Source organism: Hippoglossus hippoglossus, chromosome 6 (genome assembly GCF_009819705.1).
Source record: "Hippoglossus hippoglossus isolate fHipHip1 chromosome 6, fHipHip1.pri, whole genome shotgun sequence".
NCBI classification, from domain to species: Eukaryota; Metazoa; Chordata; class Actinopteri; order Pleuronectiformes; family Pleuronectidae; genus Hippoglossus; species Hippoglossus hippoglossus.
Genome location: NC_047156.1, coordinates 10,298,390 through 10,322,868, shown reverse-complemented (window position 1 = coordinate 10,322,868; position 24,479 = coordinate 10,298,390). Strand labels below are relative to the sequence as shown.

Sequence of the window (24,479 nt, the reverse complement as noted above, 5' to 3'; positions counted from 1 at the left end):
TTTATTTCAGCTATTACAATGTGAAAGTACAGAATTGGCAAATATTTGATTGATGTAATTTTTCACTTAAAAATGCCAAATATTTCATGCTTTGTTGATTGTTCAGAGCGAGTGTTTTTAAAGTTTAACTTTAGTCAGTTGTGATAAGCGTCAATCAGTTTACAATCAGTCCATTAGTCAAATAAAGAACCAGCACATTAATCTATAATGAAAATAAATACAAAATTCTCAGTTCTACTGACGGTTTAATGGCAGGCCTTTATTTTATCTGTAGTATTTTCACTGTAGTGTAGTTGTACTTTAACTTAAGTAAAGTATCTAAATATTTTCTCTCCTTCTCTGCTCCTGCTGCTGTTTTTGCCATCACATTGAATTACGATTTGGGAAAACTGCATGTAAATAAAAGGGCAGATAACCAGAGTTACTACATGACTGTCGTTGAGCCTTTAATTGCAAATAGTGAGAAGTCATAGTCTAATGCAATCATCTCTGTAGCTCTGCAATAAACACTTACTCTTTGGAAGTAAAACACAAACACCAAAATGTCGTTCAATTACAAAATTGCATGTCTTCAAAAAATGCTCGATGAAAATTCAGCGTCCCAATCTTTACTAAAGTAGGTTATGGAATGAGATTGCATTACACTGTGTGGTGTATTTAGGTCTCCCTTGTGTGTATGCACACCACTGCTGCCCGGGCAAACACCATCCTAAAATGTTTTAAATGTCCTCGGATCACACAGTTTGCATGTGTATATACTGTATGTATTTAGTACTTGGTCAACATTTGGTAATCTATAAAAGTCAAATTTGTTGTTAACATCAGATGTTAAAAAAACAACTATGAAGTGAGTGGCCTATAAAGTAAATAAACTTTTACTATATGAGAACATTTTACTATATCCATTCACACATCCCAGATTTGAGATAAATAGCACAAAAAACAGGACCAAGACATATCAGGTATGTCAATATTTACTTTAATCTTTTACAACACATTTCATAAATAACAGTTCATTATTGCTTTCTCTAATCTGTACTTCAATGATAATAAAGGCTTGGTCATTGTGGGTTACATAGTGCTTGCAGGAGAGTGCAGGAGACAGCATTTTCACAATTCTCAAACTGTTAAATGCAACATCAAAATAATACCTAGCGGTTTTTTAAGAACCTGTGGTCTATTCATTGTCAGATGTTTGTTTTTTTTGCAAAGACAATCGAACAGTTCAGAAATAAACAACGTGACTATTAATCCACATAATCAGTAAAGTATAGTGGAATCTATTGTTTTACACAGACACAAACAAGATGCCTCTATACAGGAAAGATGCCACAGATTCATCTAGCATAAGAACAAATGGCCACAGTTCCATCAAAAATCCAATGAAGCAAAATATTTACAATGAGAGAGGAGAAAAAAAAAATCTGACAAAGTGGTAAAGACTATTTGAACGGACACAACTGGGACACCAGTTTGGTTTCAGTGTTTCAACAAGGGAGGATCTCATGAGCATGACTCTCTGCAGTTTGTGACCCCAAAGAAATAAGCAAAGAGAATCAGGCCAGACGTTTCACAGTATAACAAGAGCATAATAATACAACCTATTATAACATATCATACTGTAGGAGCATTAGCTTTCTTTATTATATTTACTAAGATATTCAATGAATCACGTCAAGAAATATGTTTCTATAATAAGGCCTGAGTCCTGATATTTCAGGTCACAACACACTAAAGACATAAAACAAACAAGGAAACAGAATTTGGCCATGCATGTGTTTAGTTTAAATTCCAAGTGCAAGCAATACAGCGGTAGAAGGAGAGTTATAGTTGTCCTAAGGGTCAGGTGCAGTAAACGGAGCGAGCTGTGAGGATATCTACTGTAAATGTGAGATGATTAACGACTCGGATTTTCTCCTCCAGGAATTTCACAGTGTAAAGCGCAGCGGGAAAAACCAGACCATTTCCTGAAGCAAATACAGTGAACAAGGCAATACGTCTGAAGCTTCCTCTGGTCCAGTGTCCTTTTTTTATAATGATAAAGTCTCGTAGAGTCATGGAAAGATGAACGTTTCAACCCATCAGCATTCCTGCAGTATGTTGCACAGAAGTGGGGGGAGGGGGCTGTTAGTCTCCATGCGTATCGTTCAGGGTCAGAGGTCAACTCCTTTAACCAGTGCCGTCTCCAGGGTGATGACGAACTCATTGAGCGTGTGTAGGATGCGAGACAGGGAGTGTACGGCTGCACGGTCCCGCAGCAGAGCACTGTCCTCGTACGTCCGCGCTGTCAGGGGACACTCTGCCAACAGGGGGAGCCACTGGGAGAGAAGCCGGTCCCTGTCGAGAGGAGAAGGTTGGTCATGGTCCAATAATAATAATACAAATAATAAGCATCATCATAATACATTTATTTATATAATAGTGTTTCACAGATATTAAAACAGAAAATACAATGTGCAATTACAAATTGAAACAAGTTAATGCAGGAAACAATAAATAAAACATCCAACTGAAAGCCACTTCATAAGAATAATTTTGAAAAGAGCATTTCGACTGCTTTGCAAATTATTTTTAAGACACTCAGGGTTTTTTCGACATGTGCCCTTGATGTGATTTGAGAACAGCATTACTATGAACTAACAAGCTCCCTGCATTTAAAACATATCCCCCTGTTTTCACTTGTGCCTCTGCCTCTCTCTCACCATTAGAGAACGAAGGCGGATACTGTCCCTCCCTGAACTCTGTCATGTAAATAGGTCAGTGAGAGAAAACAGTAAAGCAGTTATGCTGCAGGCCACTTCCTTGTGGCCTCAGGAGGAAAAGCTTAGCAAGTCAAAGACCAGGATGCCTTTTTAAGAAATAAATCTATATACTTATTTTATTTGACTTTCAGGAGATTGTCTGGCTCAGACACACTCACAATAACAGGACAATCCCTGCAGCATTCAGGTTTGGACTGGTGAAGAACACAGGAGGCAAGACATGATGTCTAAATAACAGCACATTGACAAGGCCGTCTGTCCTTATCGTCAATAGTTCTTAAATGTCATTGTCTTTCCAAGTTGACATCTTCTTCAGTTTCTTCTACGTTATTCATCCTGATATATTTGTATTAATGTTGTTGTTTTTTTGCATCCCTCATGTGTTAGAAATGTCACTAGTGAATTCTGTGGCCATAGTCCTGCTGTATTCTCACATGGGCTCAGCCGGACATTCTCTGGAGTTTTTACCAGGGGGCTGGCAGCAAAAAGGAGAATCTCCAGAAAAATTCAGGAGAATATTTAGAGCTCAGTGCTTTTCTGAAAGCAGTTTTAGTGTTTCAAGTCTCTCGCTTGAGTTTTAAAACTGTCATTCATAATATGGTAAACACTCACCTGATTCCCAGGCAGACGAACAGCTGGAACTTTCCCTCTTTTCCAATGTTGCGGGGCGAGGCGTTGATGGCGTTGACGTAGTGGCACAGTAAGTCGCATGGCGGACCCTTCGTCAGTGTTGATCCCTGCAGATCACCCATCTGATCAGCGGTCTCCAAGGAAACCACTGCCTTCTCTGTGGGGAAGAGTTTTCCATAACGTCAGTGCATGACTTATTAATATACTGAAAAATAAGGCCATAAAAAACCAAAACACTGGAGATGGATGCTGCTACACTGATGTCAATAAAACATCAATCATGTTTTGTTGCATGTAATTTAATATATGAAGCCCATGTTCACTGCCACTAGATGGAGACAGGGGTCTGACATCTGTGAGATGTAAACATCACATTTCTGGATGATCTTGATGAACTTGCACTCACTGTACCTACCGACAAAGTCCCACACGAACACGTTCCGCTGGAAGAGACGGTTGGATTTGAGCCCGTGGAGGAGGAAATTCTCCAGGGACAGCACCAGCCCTCCTTCACCACATAACAAGACCGTCAAGTTTCCCCTCTGGGAGGAAAAAAGACACGAGAACAGAGGAACTGTGAGCATGAGGCTCATCTTACAACTTCAGCAAATCTCATATAAGTGATGGGAAGCAGAGCAGAGAACAGAGACAATTTCTAATATATAAGGAAGCTCTCCTTTAATTTACTACAGGCATGTCAACAGAACAGAGCCTGTGCATTAAAGCCTGTACACTAAATATGTTACGGCACTGAGTTGGAGGCTTGTTACTGAACTGATCCATCAAATCTCTTCGGTTCTTTCAACTTGCTGCTGACATAGAGAGTCTGATGCACAAAGGAGGCCCGGGCTGGAGGAGCTGGGATAATGAGCCGTGGTGGAGATAAAAATAACACACAGGAGGCAGAACGTCGCTGCAGAGATGCTCTTCTCTGCATTAACCATATCTCTCCTCATTGTATATTAGTGAACCAACAGGCTACATGAATGCGGGATCTCACTTTCACAGTCACGTACCTCTTGTTCAGGTTTGTGGAAGTGCTTCACAAGGTTATTTGCCGTCTCCCTCATGTTCTCCTGTACTTCAACAGACTGCATCCCTGACAAGATAAATGTCACAAACAGAAACGTGAGGACGAGCGATGACAAACACGAGCGGGAGAGAACAGGGGCTCAATAGAAAGGTGATACAGCAGCAGAATGTGTTATTGTGGTGGACCTAAACCAACAAGTAGGTCAGCCATTGTACTAAAGAATGTGCTCTTTGTCAGCACGTACTGCTTCGGCTGCCAAGCGATCCCAGCACTATCCGTACGGTCTGAGAAGGAGAGGCCAGCTCCGGAGGCGTCCCTGTCCACCTTCCAGCGTCCTCCTCCCCACCAGGTGACACCAGCTGACCAATGAGGACTCTCTCCAAGCTGCCATCACCCACGCCTTTCCCCAGCCACCGGCCGCATGGGAACCTGAGAGGAAAGAGGACACAGAGCTTCATTATATTCAAAAACATTTAAAAAAGCTATTTATTATGCAAATACACGGCGAAGGAGAGGGACATCTGTTCCCATCAGCTGGTGGAGTGTCCTGAGAGAACATCGTTGATAAATAATTAAAAATCCAATATAATTTAGATTTGTGAAAAACGTTTTCCAAGACATAAATTATATCATTAGATTTATTTCCTCCTTGTTATTAAGCAGAGTAGGCTACACAAAAACTACAGAATGGATTGAGCCGAGTACAATTTTGGCACGGGTCAGGAGGGGCGGACTCAGGAATGTTTTAATCACTTGCTTTAACATTATGGGATAGGACCCATGGCAGAGGTATTGCTCTGCGGAGTGGCATTCGTTTTTTATGTCTGCGTTATTGTAGAATCCTGAACTGGGTGAAAAGTGTACAAGCTTTAAGGCGACATGTGTTTTTTAAAACCCGTTGAAAAGAAAAAAAAAGGATAATCCACATATACTGTGCAAATATATGGTACACAAAAATAATCAACATAAAATGCTGCCCGTTTATCTTTGGGTATTCTGACAGTCAACAAAGAAGTATCCACTAATCCTAAAACAGTATAATCCACAACAAGGCTCAAAAGACACAAGTCGGAAAACTGTCCTGCTCCACTCTGCTGCCACTGAAGACTCATAATGGCTCCATAGGTTTTGTTAAGAAATTGCAATGACTTTAAAAGGAACATGCATGTAGATCTATACGTATTACAAAGAACAGCGAAAACATAGTTACAGCCCGCAGACCTCGATCAAAAGTCATATATTGCATTCAGTATATTAGGTTAATACATAAAGGGGCAATAGAACTAAATGTGAAAATTGAAAACAACAATAGTCAACTCTAAATGGAGTTTGGTTCCTGTAATTATGTTATTGGACATTGGACATCCAACATGTGACACAAAGGTTCATTAAGAATCAGAGTCAGTGTTGAGAGCAAAGTCAGAGGATGGGTCTTACTTGTATGTGTGTCCGGTAATCTCGTTGTACACCATCACACAGTCGATCAGACACTTGGCCAGCAAACCCGAGTTCTCCTGTCCCAGCTGCAGAGTGCTCAGCCTGCCCAGGTTCTTACACTGAAAGGAAAAGCACAGACCACACGGACATCAGCTCTACGTGTGTGTGTGTGTGTGTGTGTGTGTGTGTGTGTGTGTGTGTGTGTGTGTGTGTGTGTGTGTGTGTGTGTGTGTGTGTGTGTGTGTGGCTTTACATGTGTAAGCGAATATTAACACAGAGGGGTGAATACAAACCTGGAAATAAATCTCTTGTGTGTTCTTCGTGATCTGTCTCACTCCTGAATCGCCCAGTTCTCCTGACACACACACCCAGGGGTTAACCGTTGCCATGGCGATGCTCAGCTTCTTCATGGGTATAATAACGACACGGTATGGAATACCTGGAGACACCAAGAGAAAAGGTTATTTTCTCAATATTCAGCCGTTTCTTTCACAAGTAAAATGACCTAGACCTTCGTACGATACTTTCATTGTTTTTTTTAAAGCTATAAACCAACCAGTAAATTCTCTCTAAAGTTCACAGGACTCACTGATGGAGGTGAAGACCCGTGTAAAACAGAGGTAGTCCACGGTGTTCAGAGACAGCAGGTGGAACAGAAACTGCTCCCTCTCCTCCTCGCACAGCAGGAATGCATGAGGTTTGTACAGCTGCCTGTCAGGGAAGAAAAGAAAAGTCTGTCAAAGTTACAGCCTTTTATAATAAATCCAATGAGTCAACGGTGGATGAATTCTGACCTGAGCAGCTTCTGGTTTGTGAGCAGCTCTTTAAGGTGCTGGCAAAGCATTTTCTTCTCCAGAGCCAGATGGATCCAGGACCGGGCCTGACCCACCTCGGACAGACCCTCACTCATGATTTGGATAAACCTGGAGGATGAACAGATGTCACAATTGAATGTAAGGACCCCTTAATGTTTTCATCCATCATCAAGACAAATTACAGCCTTATATGAACTTATATAACCTCTCTGGACCCCAACAGAACAGAACTGCCTGTTTGTAAAGGGCTGTTGGCCTGTGCTAACGATGGTTGCAGCTTTTTTTTCTGAGACTGTAAAATGTATTACAGAGATTTCTGGAATTATTAGATATTGGACACATTCAGCTAAAATATCTAATATCTGTTATTTGAAAGTGGAAAAGAATTTGTAGCCTGAGGCATTTTTTTCCATCTGCATATGTCATCAAACAGAGATCACAATCACGCCATCACCAGCCTCCACCACAGATACACAGCTCGTTCCAACATCCCAGTACATTTGCTGTCATTACCTCATGTCCTGTATTAAGGATCCTCTCAGGAGCAGAGCGCCGTCATCAAACGTCCTCTGCTCCGAACCGTTGGACCCTAAACAGGCAGCGAGTACAACACCGATGATCAGTAAAGTTTGAGAGCTCAGTGATTTAAAAAGAGAAAACCATAACAGCGGGGTGAGTGTCTGACCTGGAGACTCAGCTGGTGTCTCTGTCTTCCCCTGGGCTGCCTGGTAGTGAAGCAGATGGGACCAGAGAGCAGACTTCCCCTGTTTGGGATAAAAACACACTTGTCAACATCGAACCGCTTCATGCAGTCGCCTCTTTGTGTTCACATGTGCTTGATGTAAATGTGTTTGCACTATGACGCACAGTTCCAGATGCTTCTGTAGGTCGTCTGTGTTTTGAGGGCATGTTTAATTACACGCCTGTGAGTGTCTGACCTGTTTCAGCTGCAGACCGTGGCCCCAGGTTCTCTCCAGTAGGTCACACAGACCGTGGATGAGTGTGTTTTCTTGCAGGCCCGTGATGTTGGCTTCTCCATGACCGAGATCCACACTCTCCTTCCCCATCCTCTCCATCAGCATCCGCTTGGTCTAAAGAGCCAGAGAATGTTTTATGGCCACGAACCACGAGCATTGAATTGAGAAATCAATGACAGCAGCACCTCCCTCTCCACGCAGAACGAGCGCTCTCACCTTCAGACGACACTCGCTCAGCAGCCCATCAACAAACTCTCGGTGGGTCTGAGTGACGGCTTGAGGCGACGGGTCGAGCAGCTTCGCCTGACGGAGGTTCTTCCTCATGAACGTGTGCTTCTGTTGAGGAAACGAAAAGGTCATGAATCAGAGGTGACCTTCCTGAAGCCTTGGAGAGTCCGAGTGTTGAAAGATGAGAAGTACCTGTCTCTGCTCATTATCCACTCCTGAGTGATCAGCTGTCGTCGATCTCTTGGGCTCAGACCTGCGTGATGCTGTCACACGACTGGACCACCTGTGCACCCAGAGAACACGACAAAATTTAATTCACAAAAGTGTTTGCAAATGAGGTTCTGTGTTCGTATCACATGTTTGTATTTTGGTAGAACCTGGATACTACATGATATGATGGACTGTAATAACATGAACCATATGCAGCGGTTCTGGTGGACTTTTTAATATCTTTTTAAACTGGATGTTACATTAAACTATTACAGACAGAAAAAGTTGCAGGTTGCTGGTTGCACTTCTATGAATTCTCATTGACATTGAGGTGCAGGAACTTTCACATATTTATACATTTCCTTAGGCTATAAAACTATTTACTATATTGCTAAGTTAGTGTTGTCTAAATATGTCACTTTTCCAAATCTTCAGTTAACATTCAACCATTCATCCATCACATTTAGCAAATTATTTCCGCTGTTTGCACATTACTTTTATTGTGATTATAAATTTAAAAACATTCAACAAAACACATTTATCTGGAATGACCCCTCAGTAGAGTGCACACCACCGGCAAGGCCCAACTGTCCCCTTTTGAAACCACATTTAATTTCACTAAATCCAGATTTTTGTTTGGATCTGCACCAAATTACACAGACTCAAATTTTTCTCTGAGAGATCAAAGTAAATGTCGAAAACGTCCTGTTTTTCGCAATGTTACAGAAAGTGAAAAACTAATTCCTGGATCCGCCCTACGATCCAGATCAGAACCAAAATTTAACGGGTTCTTTCCTGACCCATATTGCATCTGTCCAGTAGTTTTGGTGAAATCCTGCTAACTAACAAACTAACTAACTAAAGCCAATGAAAACATAACCACAGTGGCTGAGGTAATTATATCTTTTGGTTACTTTCCTCCTAAACTAAAATGTGTGGATATATGGGTTTAATCATAAATATATATACATTTTCACATGAGTTGGAAGGTCAAGAACTACCCCTCGGTCTGAGGTGGAATGAGTCCTGGCTGAAATTATTTCTCACTGACTAACGGCAGAAAACCTCACTTGTTGGTGTTTTGTCCCTGGACGAGCACATCGGCCTGCAGCTTGGGGAAATAGCCCGGCTGGTGACGACCTTGTCCGATCCTCATGTCGAGCAGGTGGGGGTGGATGGCCGTGTGGTCGGCCTTCAGCAGTCTGCGTTCAGTTGCCTGGGCTGCACAGACACACACAGACATGTTTTCAAGCTGGTTAATTGCTACTCAGCTTGTTTTGTTAGAAGAAAACACACAGGAAGATACAGAATGAGATGAATAGGAGACAAATTGGCAAGATAAAAAACTAAATGTGCATGATGCTGCAGACGGACGGAGATGTGAGCAGGGAGTTTGCTGCAGTGAGGTTGGCAGGACTTCAAAGCAGACAGTCTGAAACAGTGTTCAGTGGACACGAAGCATTTAGCTTTTCTTATATAATGTTCTCTCCGCCATTTTATTCAGTTCACCCCCTCTCAAATTCTCTAATTCTACCCACATTTCCCCCCCTCGAGTCAAACTCTGTCCCGCTCCTATTGTGTCTCAATTATTTATCAGATTGTTTAATTTTCCTTTTCATTTGAGAACACTGTCCACCAATTATAATTTCCAAATGCAAACGTTCTGGTGGAGGATTCCCTTTGTGGAGAGTTAAAGCAAAAACCTCTGTGCTGGAAACTGTGGTTGCAGAAAGGCTGAGCAACATAGTGGACATATAACCCTGGACAGAGGGACAGATGGTAACAGATTTACAGATTCACTCGGAAAAATCTGGCACCCACTTCAATCACAGTTCACATGACCAGTTGGGATTTAAATCCACTGCTAAAGCCTGAAAAGACACTGGTGAAACAACCCAGTGTTTCTCTCGGTTTGTCGCAGGTTGTCAGCAAACTGTACAGCTTCTTAAACGACTGCAGGTAATTACTGAGGCGGTAAACGTGCACATCAGATTCACATGAGACTCTATGGAGATGATGTCATGTCAGATTAAGTCTTTCCTGGTGAGAGAGCAACAATATCAACAATATTGCAACTGGATAGATTATATTACAATTGTGATAACACTCATAATTTTAATGGCATTGGTATTTTTTCATTTCATCTTCACTGGAAAGAAATGGGAAAATTACAATGATGTGATTTCATTCTGGGGTCTGTGCCAAACCAGTATGTTCCCCTACGTCTAATTTGATTTGTAATGACAATAATAAAAAGGTATATGCTATGGTGATTTCCATAATATGTAATTGTTCTGCCCCAATGCATGTCTTTGTAATTCTTCACTGTACCTGACTCAAAGAGCGTGGTGCACTTCCTGTAGTGACAGTTGTGGGAGTCCTTGTCTGTGTCGTACAGTCCTTCTTTCTCCAGCCGGTTGTCAAACAGCTGCTGCAGTGGATCTCTCTCTGCCCAGCGAGAAATCACTTTCCCATCGACGAAAGAAGAAAACATGGACGTCTCCAGGAACCGAGACATGAAACGCAGGTGAGTCGTGGGCTGAACCGAGAGGAAGGAACCCTGAAACATTATGAACCATGAGTGAAGAAAATCAGCGTCAGCATTGATTATCTATCACAATCGAAAATTTAGAGAAAACTATTTAAATCATTGGAAAATAGTAACCTTGTCAAAGCTGAACGTGCCCTCTCGGTTGCTCAGCCATGAGTCTAGATCCAGAGCGCTGTGGATGACGAACTCGTCATACCTGCCGAACATGGCAGAAAAACGTCCAGCAAACACCTCCCTCAGCTGAATGTTCAGCTTCGCAGCCTTTAACTCTTCCTCCTCCTCTTCGAACACGTGTCCCAGCGTCTGCTCGCCGTCTGACATTTTCCCTCCTCCGCACCTCCTTGCCAGAGCCTGCAGCCTCTCCAGCACTGCCAGCTCCTCGCCGCCGAGGTTCCCGTTCCTTCTGTCCTCCATCAGATCCTCCAGGACCAGGCTGCTGACACGTGGCGAGGTGGGGGCGTTGGTGGTGGTGGGGGGCTTTGTGATCACACCTCCCTGGGGAGAGAGCCCAAAACGCAGCAGGACCTCGCTCAGTTCCTGGATGAGCTCGGCCTGGTTTGGAAACATGGGCAGGTCCTCGGGGGCCTCGACACAGTGGTTGTCAATGTCGACGATACACAGGTTTGCCTGTGAGGAAGCGTGAGACAAACAATTATTATCAACAGGCTCATCCATCAGATAATACAGGTTTAACATGACATGGCAGCTCCTGAAAAGTGAGGCCAAAGTGTCTTGATCGCCCTCTGGTGGCTGGCTGCAGTGTAGGTCATAAACCCCAACTCCATGTTAATGGGTGGGACATTGCCGTTGTCAACATACACGTCAAATATTTTTTTCTCAGATGGTTTCTGTCATTTTAGGTTTAGATCACACAGAGGTTTGTTCAAATGCTTACTTTCCAGTAAGTTTTGTTTTATTTAATTATTTGAAACCCCATGAGACTGACGCCCAATTAGTCAAGCGTGATTCATCGGCTGGACCTCGATACTGCAGCTCCATCCCACAAGCACTACTGTGCAGAGTCCGGCTCCAAATGCCCAAGATGGCAGCATTTGTATTCAGGATATTTTGGCTTAATTTCTGGATGATGGGAAGAAGTGGAGATGCATCTTTATACACAGTCTACTTTCCCGAAGCACAGACTCTTATACATCTCTTGTAGACAAAGAAAGGCTGAGCTGTGATATCCAATTAGGAGATATGAAGATTTATATTTCATTATTAGATTCTTGGCGATTCACTGTGATTAGCATGTGAAGGCTTATGTAAAGATTACTGCTATAACCGCTGCTATCATCAGGCTTTTACACCAGCAAATGACACCATTAACCTGTGTGAAAACTGAGCCTGCGTGAAAACTGAGCCTGCGTAGCTGCTGAGCAATGACTGATAGAACTTTAAGTGAAGGATAGGAACTCATTTTAAAAACTGCTTCTGTAAGCAGCGCAGTCAGCAGCGACTCGACCTTCAGCAGTGACCTCAGGCCGACAGTTTACAGCCTCAGGGGGAGTGGACAGAGGCAGACCTCCTCCGGCCTGACAGTTTATGTGCTACTTGATGTCTTCACTCCTCAATGTCTTTTCATCCTCTCTTTGAGCCAAAGGAGAAAACGGGGGATCAGAACTCACACAAATACATTTTATTTTCCCAGTTGTTTTGTGCATTAGATCAATTTGTGAGCATATAAATATTATGAACAACCACTGAAGTGTTCAGATCACCTCAGGGAAACTGGGCTTTTCTTGCGGTTCGGATTTTATTTCAACCGATCACACATGCATGATTAAAACATTTCCCATTTCCTTCAAATTGCACAACTCAAGAAATAAGCGGTGATCCCTAATTCTCATTAATTATGTAGCGAGTCCCATTATTCTGGATATTTCCTGCTCCGCTTTTTGGCTTTCATCCCCCCCACGAGCTGTCTTTTCTATTGCCTCTTTTTCTGGGGCAGAGCGACTTCAAAGAGGCGTCAGTGAGAGATTCATGCAGCATAAAGTGATCTCAATTGCAGGATTGGGTTTGAAGTTGGGGGGGGTGGGCAGCTCTGTGGAAACGTGGCGTCTCTGTTCCACAAGACCGAGGCCCGAAGGCAAATTGTCAAGCAAGCAGAACAGAGATGATCAGCAAATGTGTGGAAGAGAGTTTCAGTTTGACAAAACATTGCTAGATTCTTTTTTGTGTGAATGTTTATTGAAATGTCTGCATCCGGATATAAAAAAAAAAAGTAAAAATAAGCTGCTTATTCGGAGCTGTACCTCGTGTGGGAGGTGGAGGGAGGATCGCTGAGCTCCATCTCTGCGCTGGATGCCGATCAGGAAGGGCATGGGGGCGTCCAGGAGGTGATGCAATGGCGGAGAGACGATGGGCAGGTAGATGTGCTGCCACTGGAACGGGAAAAGCAAAGTGGTGATGCCCTCTGCCACCGTCATCAAACGCTGGTAGTCTGAGGAGAGAGAAAGTTAAATATGAGGCATTAGCAAGAATAACTGCAATATCCACACTCGAGGTAACATTTGTAAGCAACATTAAACAAAAACAACTGAACGGATTTCCCGAAACTTGGTGGCAGGATGTGGTTCGAGTCAGGGAAGAACACATCAAATTGGTGTGAATTTGGATCAGTGGAGATCTAGATTGTAGTTTTTCACCATGTTTTGAACTTGTCTGGACCATTTCTATTAATTATGAACTCTAATGTTATGTTGATCATATTATTGATGTCTTCTATGAATAAAAACAGCTGTATTTATAAATTCTGTAAAAGCACAGATAGATATTGCTTAAGGTGCTCTTCAATATACTCACACATCATCTTAAATTGATTCTTTATAATACTATAAAAATATCTTCCTTTGATTTTAAACATGCTAATTAATTCACTGGTTATTTACCGTGAGAGCAAAGCAGAACTTGAGTCTCCAGAAATGCACAGGTAAGTAGTTGCACCATATTGTCGACACCCAGCAGGGAGAAGGCCTCTCCCAGAGGATACTCCCCCAGTGGCAGCTCCCCTGGCCCAGGCCGCTGGCACACGATGGGGCGATGCACGCCGTGGAACCTCAGCGACCTGCCGGGTGGAGGCAGGGGCACCTCGTACAGGATGTTGTGGATGTAGCTCTCCAGAGGAAGAGGTGGAGCTGTTTGCGACGTCGCAGCCTGGTGAAGCTGAGACAGGAACTGTCGTGAGGCTTGAAGGAAAGGGAGCGGCGTCAGGAGGCAGAGGGCTTTGGACACGTACAGGGTGTCGCGTGCTGGATCGAAGGAGCCTGCGCAGCCGAGGCAGCCAGAAATCCCAGCCAGGGACTCGGCGTCTGACTCGTCCAGGCTGCTCACAAGAGAGTCCATGCTGGAGGTGGAGGGCGAGGAGGCGGATGAAGCCGAGGAGGAGGGAGAGGAGGACGATGAAGAGGACTGGTGCTCCACGTGGTGCATCTGACTGAGGGTGTGCATGGCGGTGATGATCTGAGGACTGGTCACCTCCTCGTAGAACGTGTGGACAAAGCCGTAGGAACGTGTGCCATCATCAGAGGAAAGTGTAAATGAGTGGAACTGAGGATCGAGTCTGTCGGTCTGGGTGCGGAAGGACAGACCCCTCGGCATACACAGCTGAGGACAGATGAAGAGGATAAAGGGGGTTAGAATTAAGAGGCACTTTAATGTTGACAATGTTCTACGACTTAAAACTTCAGGTGTTTCTGAAATCTTTGAGGACAATTTAGAATCTAATCCAAGGTTGTATATACTGGGGGTCCCTACAAGTGGCCCACTGTGGAGCATCTGACTGGATTTTGACTGTAGCATCATGGAGGTTAACAGGTTTCATTCGAGGACTGGTTTGCTGAAATCTACACAGGAACAAATTTCATATTGTAGCATTGATAGATGGGAAAAAAGGGTTACAACAAAGACTAAATATAAAAATCTATCTGATTCCTGTAACAACAGTTCATTTAATGCACAAAACAAAATCTCACCATGTTGACGGCATCTTTACTGAAGGGGCTCCTGTCTGTGTTTTCAGGGTAGTGCACCAGAAGCTTTGACTTGAAGGATCGTCTAATGGGGCTCTGCTCGAAGCTTTCACCTGAAACACAGACATTTCACATCACGTCAGTGCACAGCGATCTTTGACCTTCATCACTGCTGAGTCACAATTCATAACAACGGGGGAAAGGGCGGAACAGAGGACGTCTAAAATTGAAAGCAGCTTTGATTCATGAAAAAAGCTCGGACAGGAAGACACCGAAAAAAAATAATAATCTGCTGTCAACAGGAAAGGCCATTCTACAGTGAGGAGGGAGCGGGGTTATGTAACGCAGCTCATTACCATAGAGACAGTACGGGAACAGTGGTGCAGCAGCCCTCCTGCAGTAAGAGAATCCTTCAAGCCTCGATGACATATATACACTGCTTTCTCATACAAGGAGAGTTTTTTCAGGTTGAGGATAAAGGATGAGAGGTTTCTCTGCAACAGCCACATTTATACAAAAGGACTGAGTTTGCAAAGCATGTGAGAAATCTCTATTCCTGCATTCGCACTGCACATAGATGATGCACTGCTCTGCCTGGCTCCAGTTTCTCCTCTTTACATTCAGAGGACTGTCTGTGTGAGCGCGAGTGGATGAAGAGGAGCCGCTGAAGAGAGAGCAGGCCGTGGAAATAAACTAATGTGTGTGTAATGGACTGACAGAAGTGAAGGAGGTGCTTTCATTATTCATCCACTTTCTGCAGGGATGCCCTTGAACGCCACTCTTCGCTGTGTTCCCCCGTTTCAAGTGTCCTCCGTGACATTGCTCAGCATTAGTGTTCAGCTTTGACTGACATCATCGAAAGAACAAAAACAACCGCAAAAAGCCGACTAACAGACGAGATGACGCAGAGGAGCCAGCGAGCGGAAGCGGCGCTGGAGGCGGAGTGAGGAGGGAGCACCACTTCAAGTTAAAGCGTGTCAGCCTGGCAGGTGGGAGACTGAAGCGAATGGATCACGGTGGAAAGAGGGGGAGTCAATGTTCTTTGCTGAGGATACAAACTGGAACAGAATGGAGCTTTGCACAGGGACACCTAGTTGCCATGGCAGCCACATCCGCTGCAGCCTCGAAGATTCAGCACGTCTGGTATACGTCAGCCTGGGTTTCATCAGCTGATCCAGTTAAAACCCACACTCCTCCTGACACGAGCTCCCACCAGAGTTTGTTCAGAGCCCAGCGAAAAGCAGCCTCTCTCGTTCTCTCTCTCTTTTTTTCTGTGAAAGAGACGGAGGTGGAGGGAGGTTTGTTTGTGTTTGGATGACGCCTTAAATGGCTGTTGCATTTACACTGTAATGAGCATGCTTCCTCCCTCTGTTTATACACACACACACACACACACACACACACACACACACACACACACACACACACACACACACACACACACACACACACACACACACACACACACACACACAAGAAAAGATACATCAGCCGGTGTGTTTCAAAGCGCATTACATCATCATGTATTATAATTATTATTTTCATATGAATCATATTAATCATCTCATCTATGAAATGTGAGAAAACTGTGACATAAAAACCCAAGTAATGTTTCAAATAATAATAGTTTGATCTATATTTTATCGACATATTTGGATGTTTCTATGTTTTCTTTTCATTTATGGCTATTTATGATAAAGTTTAGGGTTAAACTGTAAAATATCAGACCTCAATAACATTTCTTTGTAAAAAGGGTTTTAACAAGTACACATATCGGCCGATATCTGAAATTTTTTACTCTCTACTATCGTAATAGGCATCAGCCCCTAAAAATCCAAATCTGTTTTTATGAAGTGGATTAAACAATTGCAGATTGATAAACTTGTTGCCTATTATTTTTTTTGTCGGTTAATCAACGGATTGTTGCTGCTCTAATCTTAATCTTAATACTTAAAATTCCACTGACTCTTCCCTCTCACTCTAATATCATCGTCCTATTATCACTAGAACATAAATATTGTCAGTGTTTTTGGAGCACGACAGCGTGTTTTATATTCATCCCACGGTTTAGACATTCATCACAAAGATTTATGGCCCCAAATGGTCGTCCATTGCTAAAACAGAGGCACGTCATCAGGGAGGCTTGAACATCTGTCACACTCACCATCAGAATTACTCTCACCGTCCCATTCATCACATCATTACATGAGTGGATGAGGACAGATGTGAAAAGAGATCACAATGACAGCAAGTTATTCCTTTTAGACCCAAACTGCTTAAATCACTCTTTACATTACAGATGTGCCTCAGGTGAATCATGCGATTAACAAAATAACAAATTTGGATTTAAATCTGAGCCTGAGACACAGACGTGGTAGTGGGCTCATTTGCTTAAAATAAAAGGATAAAAGAATGTGCTGAGGGCTTAAAACTAAAATACGTCCGCACGAGTATTAACGAGTGTGATATGCTGTAAAATCTCTACGTAAAAAACTGTTAAACATCAGAAATCAGGTCTCGAATGTTCGGTCGGGGAGATTCTCTCCCTCCGCTGATGTCATCCCCCTGTGACAGTCATGTGGCCTGCACGGAAGCTGAAGCCTCGGCCATTCAGCATTCAAATGGGCAACGTCATGTGAAATTTGATTTGGCTGCAGAAAACACAGTGGCATCTATTGAGAAGCCAACAAGAGCAGACTGTGTCCATGTAGGCGTGCACTAATTACACACACACACACACACACACACACACACACACACACACACACACACACACACACACACACACACACACACACACACACACACACACACACACACACACACACACACACACACACACACACACACACACACACACAAGATATGACCTCACAGAAACATTTGTACGTGCTCTCAGGCTCATGTCCATGAAAGAACGAACACCTTATGCTCATGCAAAGGCCGACACATTCACAGGCGGACGGTGATCACTGGAAAGCAGCACGGCCCCCTGCTGCAGCGGGTCTTAGATGACCTGCTGTTACATAAGCAGATTGGCAGAGCTCAGATATACAATAGCCAGCAGTGCTGTCACTCACCGCAGGGGGCCGGCTATCAAAGTCCTCACTGGTTAGTTAGAGCACTAACTAATCTGCAGCAGTGCGTTCCAACGCAAGCTCATCCTACATTTGACATTTTCTTGCGCTGACTAATTTGTGGCGTTATCCAACATCCATTTGACTGAAAGAGGAGAGGGGGGGGTGAGCACGTCTGGATACCATCTCTCCCCCCCAGGGAGATGCTCTACTGCTGCCACAAAGGAGACAAGGAGAATTCAGGGTGTGACTATTGTTTGTGCCTCAGAACTCAAACCTGGAAGTGACGTTCAGGGTGTTGGTGTTCATCACACCTGCACGCTTCTGTTTCCTCACACACACAGAGAGCAGGACACGTGCAGACATGTCTCCTCTGTGACCGTCCCCACACCACAGAGCCGAGTGTCAGCAGCTCAGAAGACACAAGCACCACCTGATGTCTCGATTTCTAACAGCGCCGTCCTCTCCACCACAAATAAACCATCACAAGGCAGCATCACTGCAGCTGCCATCGCCATAGCAACCCCCTAATTCATCAGCAGTCCTGTTTCCTTCAAACATCTTGACCAGGAGGATGATGAGGGCCGTACACACGGAGACAATCAGCGCTTATTCACATACACACAGGGCAGCGTGTAATCAGTACGCATGCACACACAACCCTGTGTCATCCATGAAGAACTGCATGAACCCGTCCACTCCGGCTTTATCAGGCAGAAAGGATGATGTTGTCGTCCGCTCTCTGTTCATCCCTTTCTCTGCGATATCCTCCTCATGCAGCTGTAGCGGTGGATGACTTGCAGAAAACCAGCGAAGCTATATACCGTATATATTCTGAAATGATTTGATTTACATGATGAGAACACAGGGGACAGACGTGCAATGTGGTTTTTTTTTTTTTTTACCCACAAGCAGAGACACAAAGGAACAAGACTGTGGGATAACGCAGCACAATAATCATTTTAAATTCCATTCAAATTCATGAGAATATATTTGTTCTATTGGATGTGTTTTGATTCACGGTTTGTCTGTTTCATAACCAAAAATATAGACTGTAGCCAAATGTTATTTCAAAAAATAAACACACAAACCCTGGCAAAAATCATATCAGCAAATTCTGATAGGAATAGATAACAAAATAGAATATACCCAAATAGAAAATTAATTGCTATTGGTCAATTCTACACAGGCCACTTGCAGATATGATGTTGTCAACAACCCTGTGAAAGGGGAAAAAAAGATGTGGCGTCCAATCAAAACACATTTAAATGGAACAAATGGGCCTTTATGAAGAGTTCCATGTTAAACATGACACACATGTTGGATTTGTGCAGCGTGGATGTGTTTCTCTCGTGTTCGTGTGGACCATCTACCTGCTCCATCGTCCGGCTCCAGGCCCGTGTCCGCGTCCACTCCACACACAACAAAGTAGTGGGCGAAGCGGCAGGAAGCCGCCGCTGTGGCCGCCGCAGTCCCGCTCATCCTCGACGGCGTGGTGGTGTGAGAGCTCCGGTTTATTTCTGCCAAACCCCGCGGATGATGTTCATAGCTGATGCGGCTAATCCGAAATGCTGCGCGGTCCCTGATGCTCCAGCGCCACTTCGTCCTTTTAGTCCTGATCCGTGCGCTGAGAGGCCGCCGGGCTGCGCGCACTGATCCGCCGTGTGACTCCGGTCGGGATGATCCAGAGATGGTCACCTCGTCTGTTCAGAGGGGGAGGAGGCAGTGTGTGTGTGTGTGTGTGTGAGAGAGAGAGAGAGAGAGAGAGAGAGAGAGAGAGAGAGAGAGAGGGGTGGAGAGAGGGAGACAAAAGACCTAAACACATCATCAACATCAGGCTGTGATTTTTTTCAGATATCAAATTAGCTAATTGAAGATCATAGATTATCAAATTTTGTATACCGTTTTATTTATCCTTTGTTATTTAACTACCAAAGTCCCATTGAGATACAACATGTCATAATGTGCAGCAATGAAATAAATACGTTAAAATATAAAAATATAAATACAAGCAGGGAGAAATAACACATACACAGCGTTGTACTTCTCTCTTAGCATCCAGATGTTGGTCCACTTCAGGCAGTGATGCAGCACTTCTGGCCTCCTTGGGCCCGAACAAAATGGATCTGAGCCTAAAGTAGCCCAGGTGGTAAATGGTAAATATGGCCCATATACCAGTGAACTAATTGGGGCCACCATTTGCATCTTAAATCTTCTGATTCTTGCCGTTTCTCAGATGTAAGACAAACTCGAGCCAAAACCCTGCTCAGCCCCGTTTCACATGCATTTAGTGAATGTTTCATATATTTGATTAAACATGAGAAATAAGGAGGTGGATATTCACAATCGTAGGTCATAAGGTTTTTATTCAACCATTCAAACACACATACACGTCTCATTTCATCTGTCAAATTCAGTCTAACTTCATTAAATAAATATGATAATCTAGGTCAAAAGGAAACCACCCTCCTCCTGCTCTATCTTTTCTAGTAAAAGTATATTGCCTGAGAGATATTTCAGATTTGTGCTCAAATAAAGTCAGTGTCCAAACATCGATAATGTGCAGCATTTCTATACACCTGGACCGATTCATGCCATAAAATCCTTGCATTGAAAAAAAATCATATTCTGAGATAATCATCACTTTTCATGCAAGTCAGAGGTATGAACCGTCACCCTTCCTCCTTTGTGTAAATACAAGTGAGCAGATGTGTCCACAGCTTCAGTCCTGCAGCTAAAAATGTGGATCTATCACTTGGGACCTGTCTTATTGCAGCAAGAGCACAACCTAACATACCAAGGCTTTTATTTATAATTCAATCATTGCTGTCATTCAACAAGCTAGTGTTTTTATGCATAACGTTTTTCACAAACAGAAATCACAGCTATCATCATTACTGCTTTGTCCAAGGTCGACCTCTCCTCCATTTGGATTTAAATTGTGGTAACTGTAAAACAATCGTCGCGGCCCAGACATCCTTTTTCCCTGGGAACTTCCTCCAGCTCCTCCCTGGAGGATTCGCAGGTGGTTGTCGGCCAGTAGAGACATTCAATAACACCGGTCGTGTCCGAGTACAGGCAGCTGTGGTTGGTGTACAAGGTTTACCCAGGTGGCCTTCTAACCAAGCTCCATAAACACGTCAGGTAGCTTTTCTTAACGCAGGGAGGGCAGTGATTCAACTTCCAAACCTTCCTCCTTCACTGAACCCTTCTTCTTGTCATAGACTCAGAGACTGAGACCATCTCCACTGGGGTTTAAGCTCATTTCTAAATGAAATAAACAGACAAATGATCTTACTTTCGTTGGAAATAAGAGCATAGTATTGAAATCCAACATGTCAATAGATTAACAAGGACTGGAGCTGTAGTACACCCATTCATTGGTGTTTCCAAGGCATGCTGAGGAGTGCAACAAGAAACCAGCTCTCCCAATAAGAAGCGTCTCTCTCAACCACAGGGGGTGGTGTATTGGGTCATGCTGCACAGATCATACAGACACGTTCTCTAGAAAACTTGTGGCAGTGGTTTTGGGTTCAGAAATTTCACCTGGAAAAGATCTTCAGAGAAGGAAGCAGTGGGGTTAAGAAGGAAGGGCACTGTGGAGCTTTGAAGAAAAACAGTGTTTTGGTGGCAGGAAGAAAACAGGGAGAAGGTTGTTTTTTTTTTTTTCTGCTTCCTGCTCACTCTCTGCTCATCAATAAATCACAAGCAACTGTAAATTAGGGGGGGAGTGGCAGGTGAGGTGGAACACATCATTTAGTTTTGTGTGGTAATAATATTGATCTGGGGACTGTGGGTAATGTGTGTGGGAGTGGAAGCTGAGTATCCACAGGAAGCTACACAGCCTGCTCTTAATGTCAACCGATTTATAATTCAACTTTAAGTGTGATAGGTTGATGGCTTTGGCAAAGTGTGTGGAAGCAAAAGCAGTGCACGGATGAGGAGTGCAGACAGAGAAGTCTACGTCAAGATACGAGCCACGTGGGCCTGGATCTCCCCATCGGGGTGTGAGAGCAGCTGGACCAGCCTGCTGTGGAGCTGGGAGGATTCATCCAACATGACTCGGAACAGGCAGTCCTGCTTCCGCCTCAGCTCATCTGCTACCTGGGCCGAGGGCCTCCAGGCCTTCAAGTTCCCCGCAAATGTCAGCAGGCGCAGGAGCACTGCAGGGGCTGTTCGTGCGTCAAACAGGAGCACAACAGAAGCTGGAGCCTTGGGGCAAAAAGAAAACAAGAACAAGATTCAAATTAGGATAATGAAATCTGGAGCCGTTTCACAAAAGTTTGACAACAAATATGATGTTGAATTATGCAATATTTCTTTGTTTTGATGAACTTTAAGCACAGACATGCAAACTACACTGGAAAGGATCAAGACTTCATTTTCATTCCTTTGTCCTTACCTGAGCTTGAACAATGTCATCCATCATATCTGGATTAGAGGACAAATTCACAAGGACTTTAGAAGCTTGAACCTGAAACAAAAAATACTTAATTTATGGGGATGTACCAACAACTATATTCAACCATATTATTAATATCTCAGAGACGTACAAATGGTATATCATGATCTCCCTACCTGTAATGGTTCATTGCTCACAACAAGAAGAGAAAGTAACAGTGTAATCGAGTCTTTTAGCAAGTGTTGGTGTTTGTCTGTGACTGACAGGTTTGTCAGCAGCCTGAGAGCACCAAGCTGAAGGTCCGAATTCACCGGGGACATCTCAATCAGCTCCATCACTTGTGGCACATAAACCTACAAGAAAAGATCTTTAGCGAAACAGGTCTGTCCCCCAAAAAATGGACATGAATGTACAAGATTGAACATGAACACAAGACAACCCCATCTCAGAGTTAGACTGCATGATATATGTTGTACAGGATGGAAACAAACCTTGATTTGCTCCTGGTTCTGGATGTTCATACAGAGATTATTTAAAGCAGTCAGAGTCTGCACTCGAACCTCTGCAGCAGGATCTGAGAGGAAGCCGGCGATGGTAGGAATCCCTTCAAATTCCCGTATTTGGTTCTGGAGGATCAGGGATAAAAAGAGTTAAGAAATACTGAAGAGACATGGATTTTAAGCAACTCAGAGTCTTCATTGGCAATAAAGGAACCAGTAAGTTGACGTGCAGAAGGTTTTACAGAAAGCATTCAGTTACGGTACCTGATTCACAGTGAAGGCAGCAGCGTTTCCTAACGTGAGCAGGATCCGACATCTGTCAGAGGGATTATTGCTGCTCTGCAGACATGACAGCAGCATTTTCAGGTGCTGGGGCTCCAGGTTTCCAGGGGACTGATGGATGATGATGCCACCTTAGGAGCAAAATGAGCCCTTTAACCTAATGACACAGGGAACTTGGGGCAAACATAAGCTCAGATATAAGCTGGCTGGTGTGAGTATTAGTGAATTTATAATTTCTTATATTATTATTATTATTATTATTATTATTAGGTACCTGATGCAGCTTCCGCAGGTCGTGGACAGACCACATCCAGTCCGGACACTTTAGCCAGCAGGCTGCCTGGCTGGAGAGCTCCATCCCCGGGCTGACCGCTCCTGACAGCAGGGGTGTCACTGGTGGTGCTTTTCTTGATCCTCTTGAAGTTGCCTCCGCTGATGAGCTTGTAAATCCCGTAGGAAGCTCCAGCTCCGGCAACAATCCCGAGCAGCGCCTTCATGTTTCCGAACCGGGGAGTGATGCTGCCATCGCCCATTCTGCTGCTGCTGCTAACTGTAGCCGAGCCCTGCTAGCTAACTGACGTCAAGCTACAGAGGCTCAGACGCGTTAGGAGTCGAGTCTGTGACCTTGCTTGCTAACTAACCCGGGTCATTAGTTAGCTAACCCTGGTGACTACCAATGGAAGCTACAGTTAACCCAGAGGAAGTAACGTGCACGGCTCCATTGTTGTGAGAGCTGGAGAAGTTTGCTGACCAGCTACAGTTGTCAACAATGTTTGAGTCTGTTTCCGGGAGGCTCAGGGTGGCCGACCAAAACCTTTGCGGAGTTATTCGATATGAGAGTATGAACAAAACAGATATATTTAATATAGGTTTATAATATGCATTTATAATGTAGAAAACCTTTTAATTTCATGTAAATACTTTTTAATTAAACACATTCGAGTAAACTTTCGCAATGTGAACTTTGTACATTTGAAGTCATTTGTTGTCCAACATTTAAAGTTACTTTTTTTTGTTACCTGGCAACGTCTGTTTCATGCTTTTCTACTTTCTGTGCTCGTAGCTACTGTGTTTTAATATATATACAGTCTATGGTTTTAATACGGCCGAATTCCCAAATACATATTGTCTATATCAATATCCAGATATATTGGTTTTCATCTGGAAAAAAAAAATGTTTTAGGTTAAACTTTAATAAGTTTTGATGGGACCATGCCATGTTTATTCTTTTATTTTTGTCTACTGATCATTTATGAGCTGGGCCTGTGCCACACTTCAGCCTCCTAACAGCGACACAGAACAAATAACCTATTTATTTCAAAGCCAGAGGAATCCAGTCCCCATGGAGGAAGAAGCTGACTAGTCAGCACATAATGGAGATGAGCACTGGGGCTACTACCCACACTAGGTTAACCTAAAGATCGAAGAGAACAAGGTAAAGATGTTCTTTTCTTCTCTTAAGTATTGTGTCCTCATTTTGCTTAGTTATTGAGTTTTTTGAACTGCATCTAAAAATGAAGTGATATTACTGTTGGATACGTGGAGGCCATATTACATGTTCTGCTGTCAAAAAACCATTTATCTGCAAAATTAGTAGAAAA

The 24,479-nt window shown here is 43.6% G+C and overlaps 2 protein-coding genes across 4 annotated transcripts; both read right to left on the bottom strand.

Moving 5' to 3' along the window:
- Window positions 1-958: 958 nt before the first annotated feature.
- Window positions 959-19,411, bottom strand: LOC117763523 (DENN domain-containing protein 5B-like). Of its 2 annotated transcripts, XM_034588712.1 has the most exons (21): window positions 19,068-19,410; window positions 14,621-14,730; window positions 13,538-14,252; window positions 12,902-13,089; window positions 10,758-11,270; window positions 10,424-10,652; window positions 9,163-9,313; window positions 8,075-8,165; window positions 7,871-7,990; window positions 7,616-7,768; window positions 7,363-7,441; window positions 7,191-7,266; window positions 6,657-6,785; window positions 6,452-6,573; window positions 6,156-6,301; window positions 5,863-5,981; window positions 4,670-4,854; window positions 4,409-4,491; window positions 3,808-3,934; window positions 3,375-3,549; window positions 959-2,337 (listed from the first exon to the last, which is right to left on the bottom strand). In XM_034588712.1, exons 1-21 carry the CDS (start codon window positions 19,174-19,176, stop codon window positions 2,154-2,156), a joined length of 3,804 nt encoding a protein of 1,267 aa, XP_034444603.1. In that variant the 5' UTR covers window positions 19,177-19,410; the 3' UTR covers window positions 959-2,153. The 2 variants fall into 2 exon arrangements, with proteins under 2 accessions (XP_034444603.1, XP_034444602.1); XM_034588711.1 differs by having other exon boundaries at window positions 7,191-7,441; window positions 19,068-19,411.
- A 631-nt stretch (window positions 19,412-20,042) lies between these two features.
- armc10 (armadillo repeat containing 10) lies at window positions 20,043-23,932 on the bottom strand. Of its 2 annotated transcripts, none has more exons than XM_034588731.1 (6): window positions 23,153-23,696; window positions 22,861-23,009; window positions 22,588-22,722; window positions 22,273-22,449; window positions 22,097-22,168; window positions 20,043-21,906 (listed from the first exon to the last, which is right to left on the bottom strand). In XM_034588731.1, the coding sequence occupies exons 1-6, from the start codon at window positions 23,409-23,411 to the stop codon at window positions 21,655-21,657; spliced, it is 1,044 nt and encodes a 347-aa protein (XP_034444622.1). In that variant the 5' UTR covers window positions 23,412-23,696; the 3' UTR covers window positions 20,043-21,654. The 2 variants fall into 2 exon arrangements, with proteins under 2 accessions (XP_034444622.1, XP_034444623.1); XM_034588732.1 differs by having other exon boundaries at window positions 21,507-21,906; window positions 22,861-23,002; window positions 23,149-23,932.
- Between the last annotated feature and the right edge of the window lie 547 nt (window positions 23,933-24,479).

What these genes read in the sequence shown, in the direction of transcription:
- armc10 (XM_034588731.1), bottom strand. Translation starts at nt 23,411, where the DNA reads ATGGGCGATGGCAGCATCACTCCCCGGTTCGGAAACATGAAGGCGCTG. An exon ending in AGAACCAGGAGCAAATCAAG is followed by an intron (nt 22,450 to 22,587) that starts GTTTGTTTCCAT and finishes CTTTTCTTGTAG; the next exon opens with GTTTATGTGCCACAAGTGAT. An exon ending in TGAGCAATGAACCATTACAG is followed by an intron (nt 22,169 to 22,272) that starts GTAGGGAGATCA and finishes TTTTTGTTTCAG; the next exon opens with GTTCAAGCTTCTAAAGTCCT.
- LOC117763523 (XM_034588711.1), bottom strand. Translation starts at nt 19,176, where the DNA reads ATGAGCGGGACTGCGGCGGCCACAGCGGCGGCTTCCTGCCGCTTCGCC. An exon ending in CCCTCCACCTCCCACACGAG is followed by an intron (nt 11,271 to 12,901) that starts GTACAGCTCCGA and finishes GCTTCCTCACAG; the next exon opens with GCAAACCTGTGTATCGTCGA. An exon ending in ACGGTCTGCAGCTGAAACAG is followed by an intron (nt 7,442 to 7,615) that starts GTCAGACACTCA and finishes TATCCCAAACAG; the next exon opens with GGGAAGTCTGCTCTCTGGTC.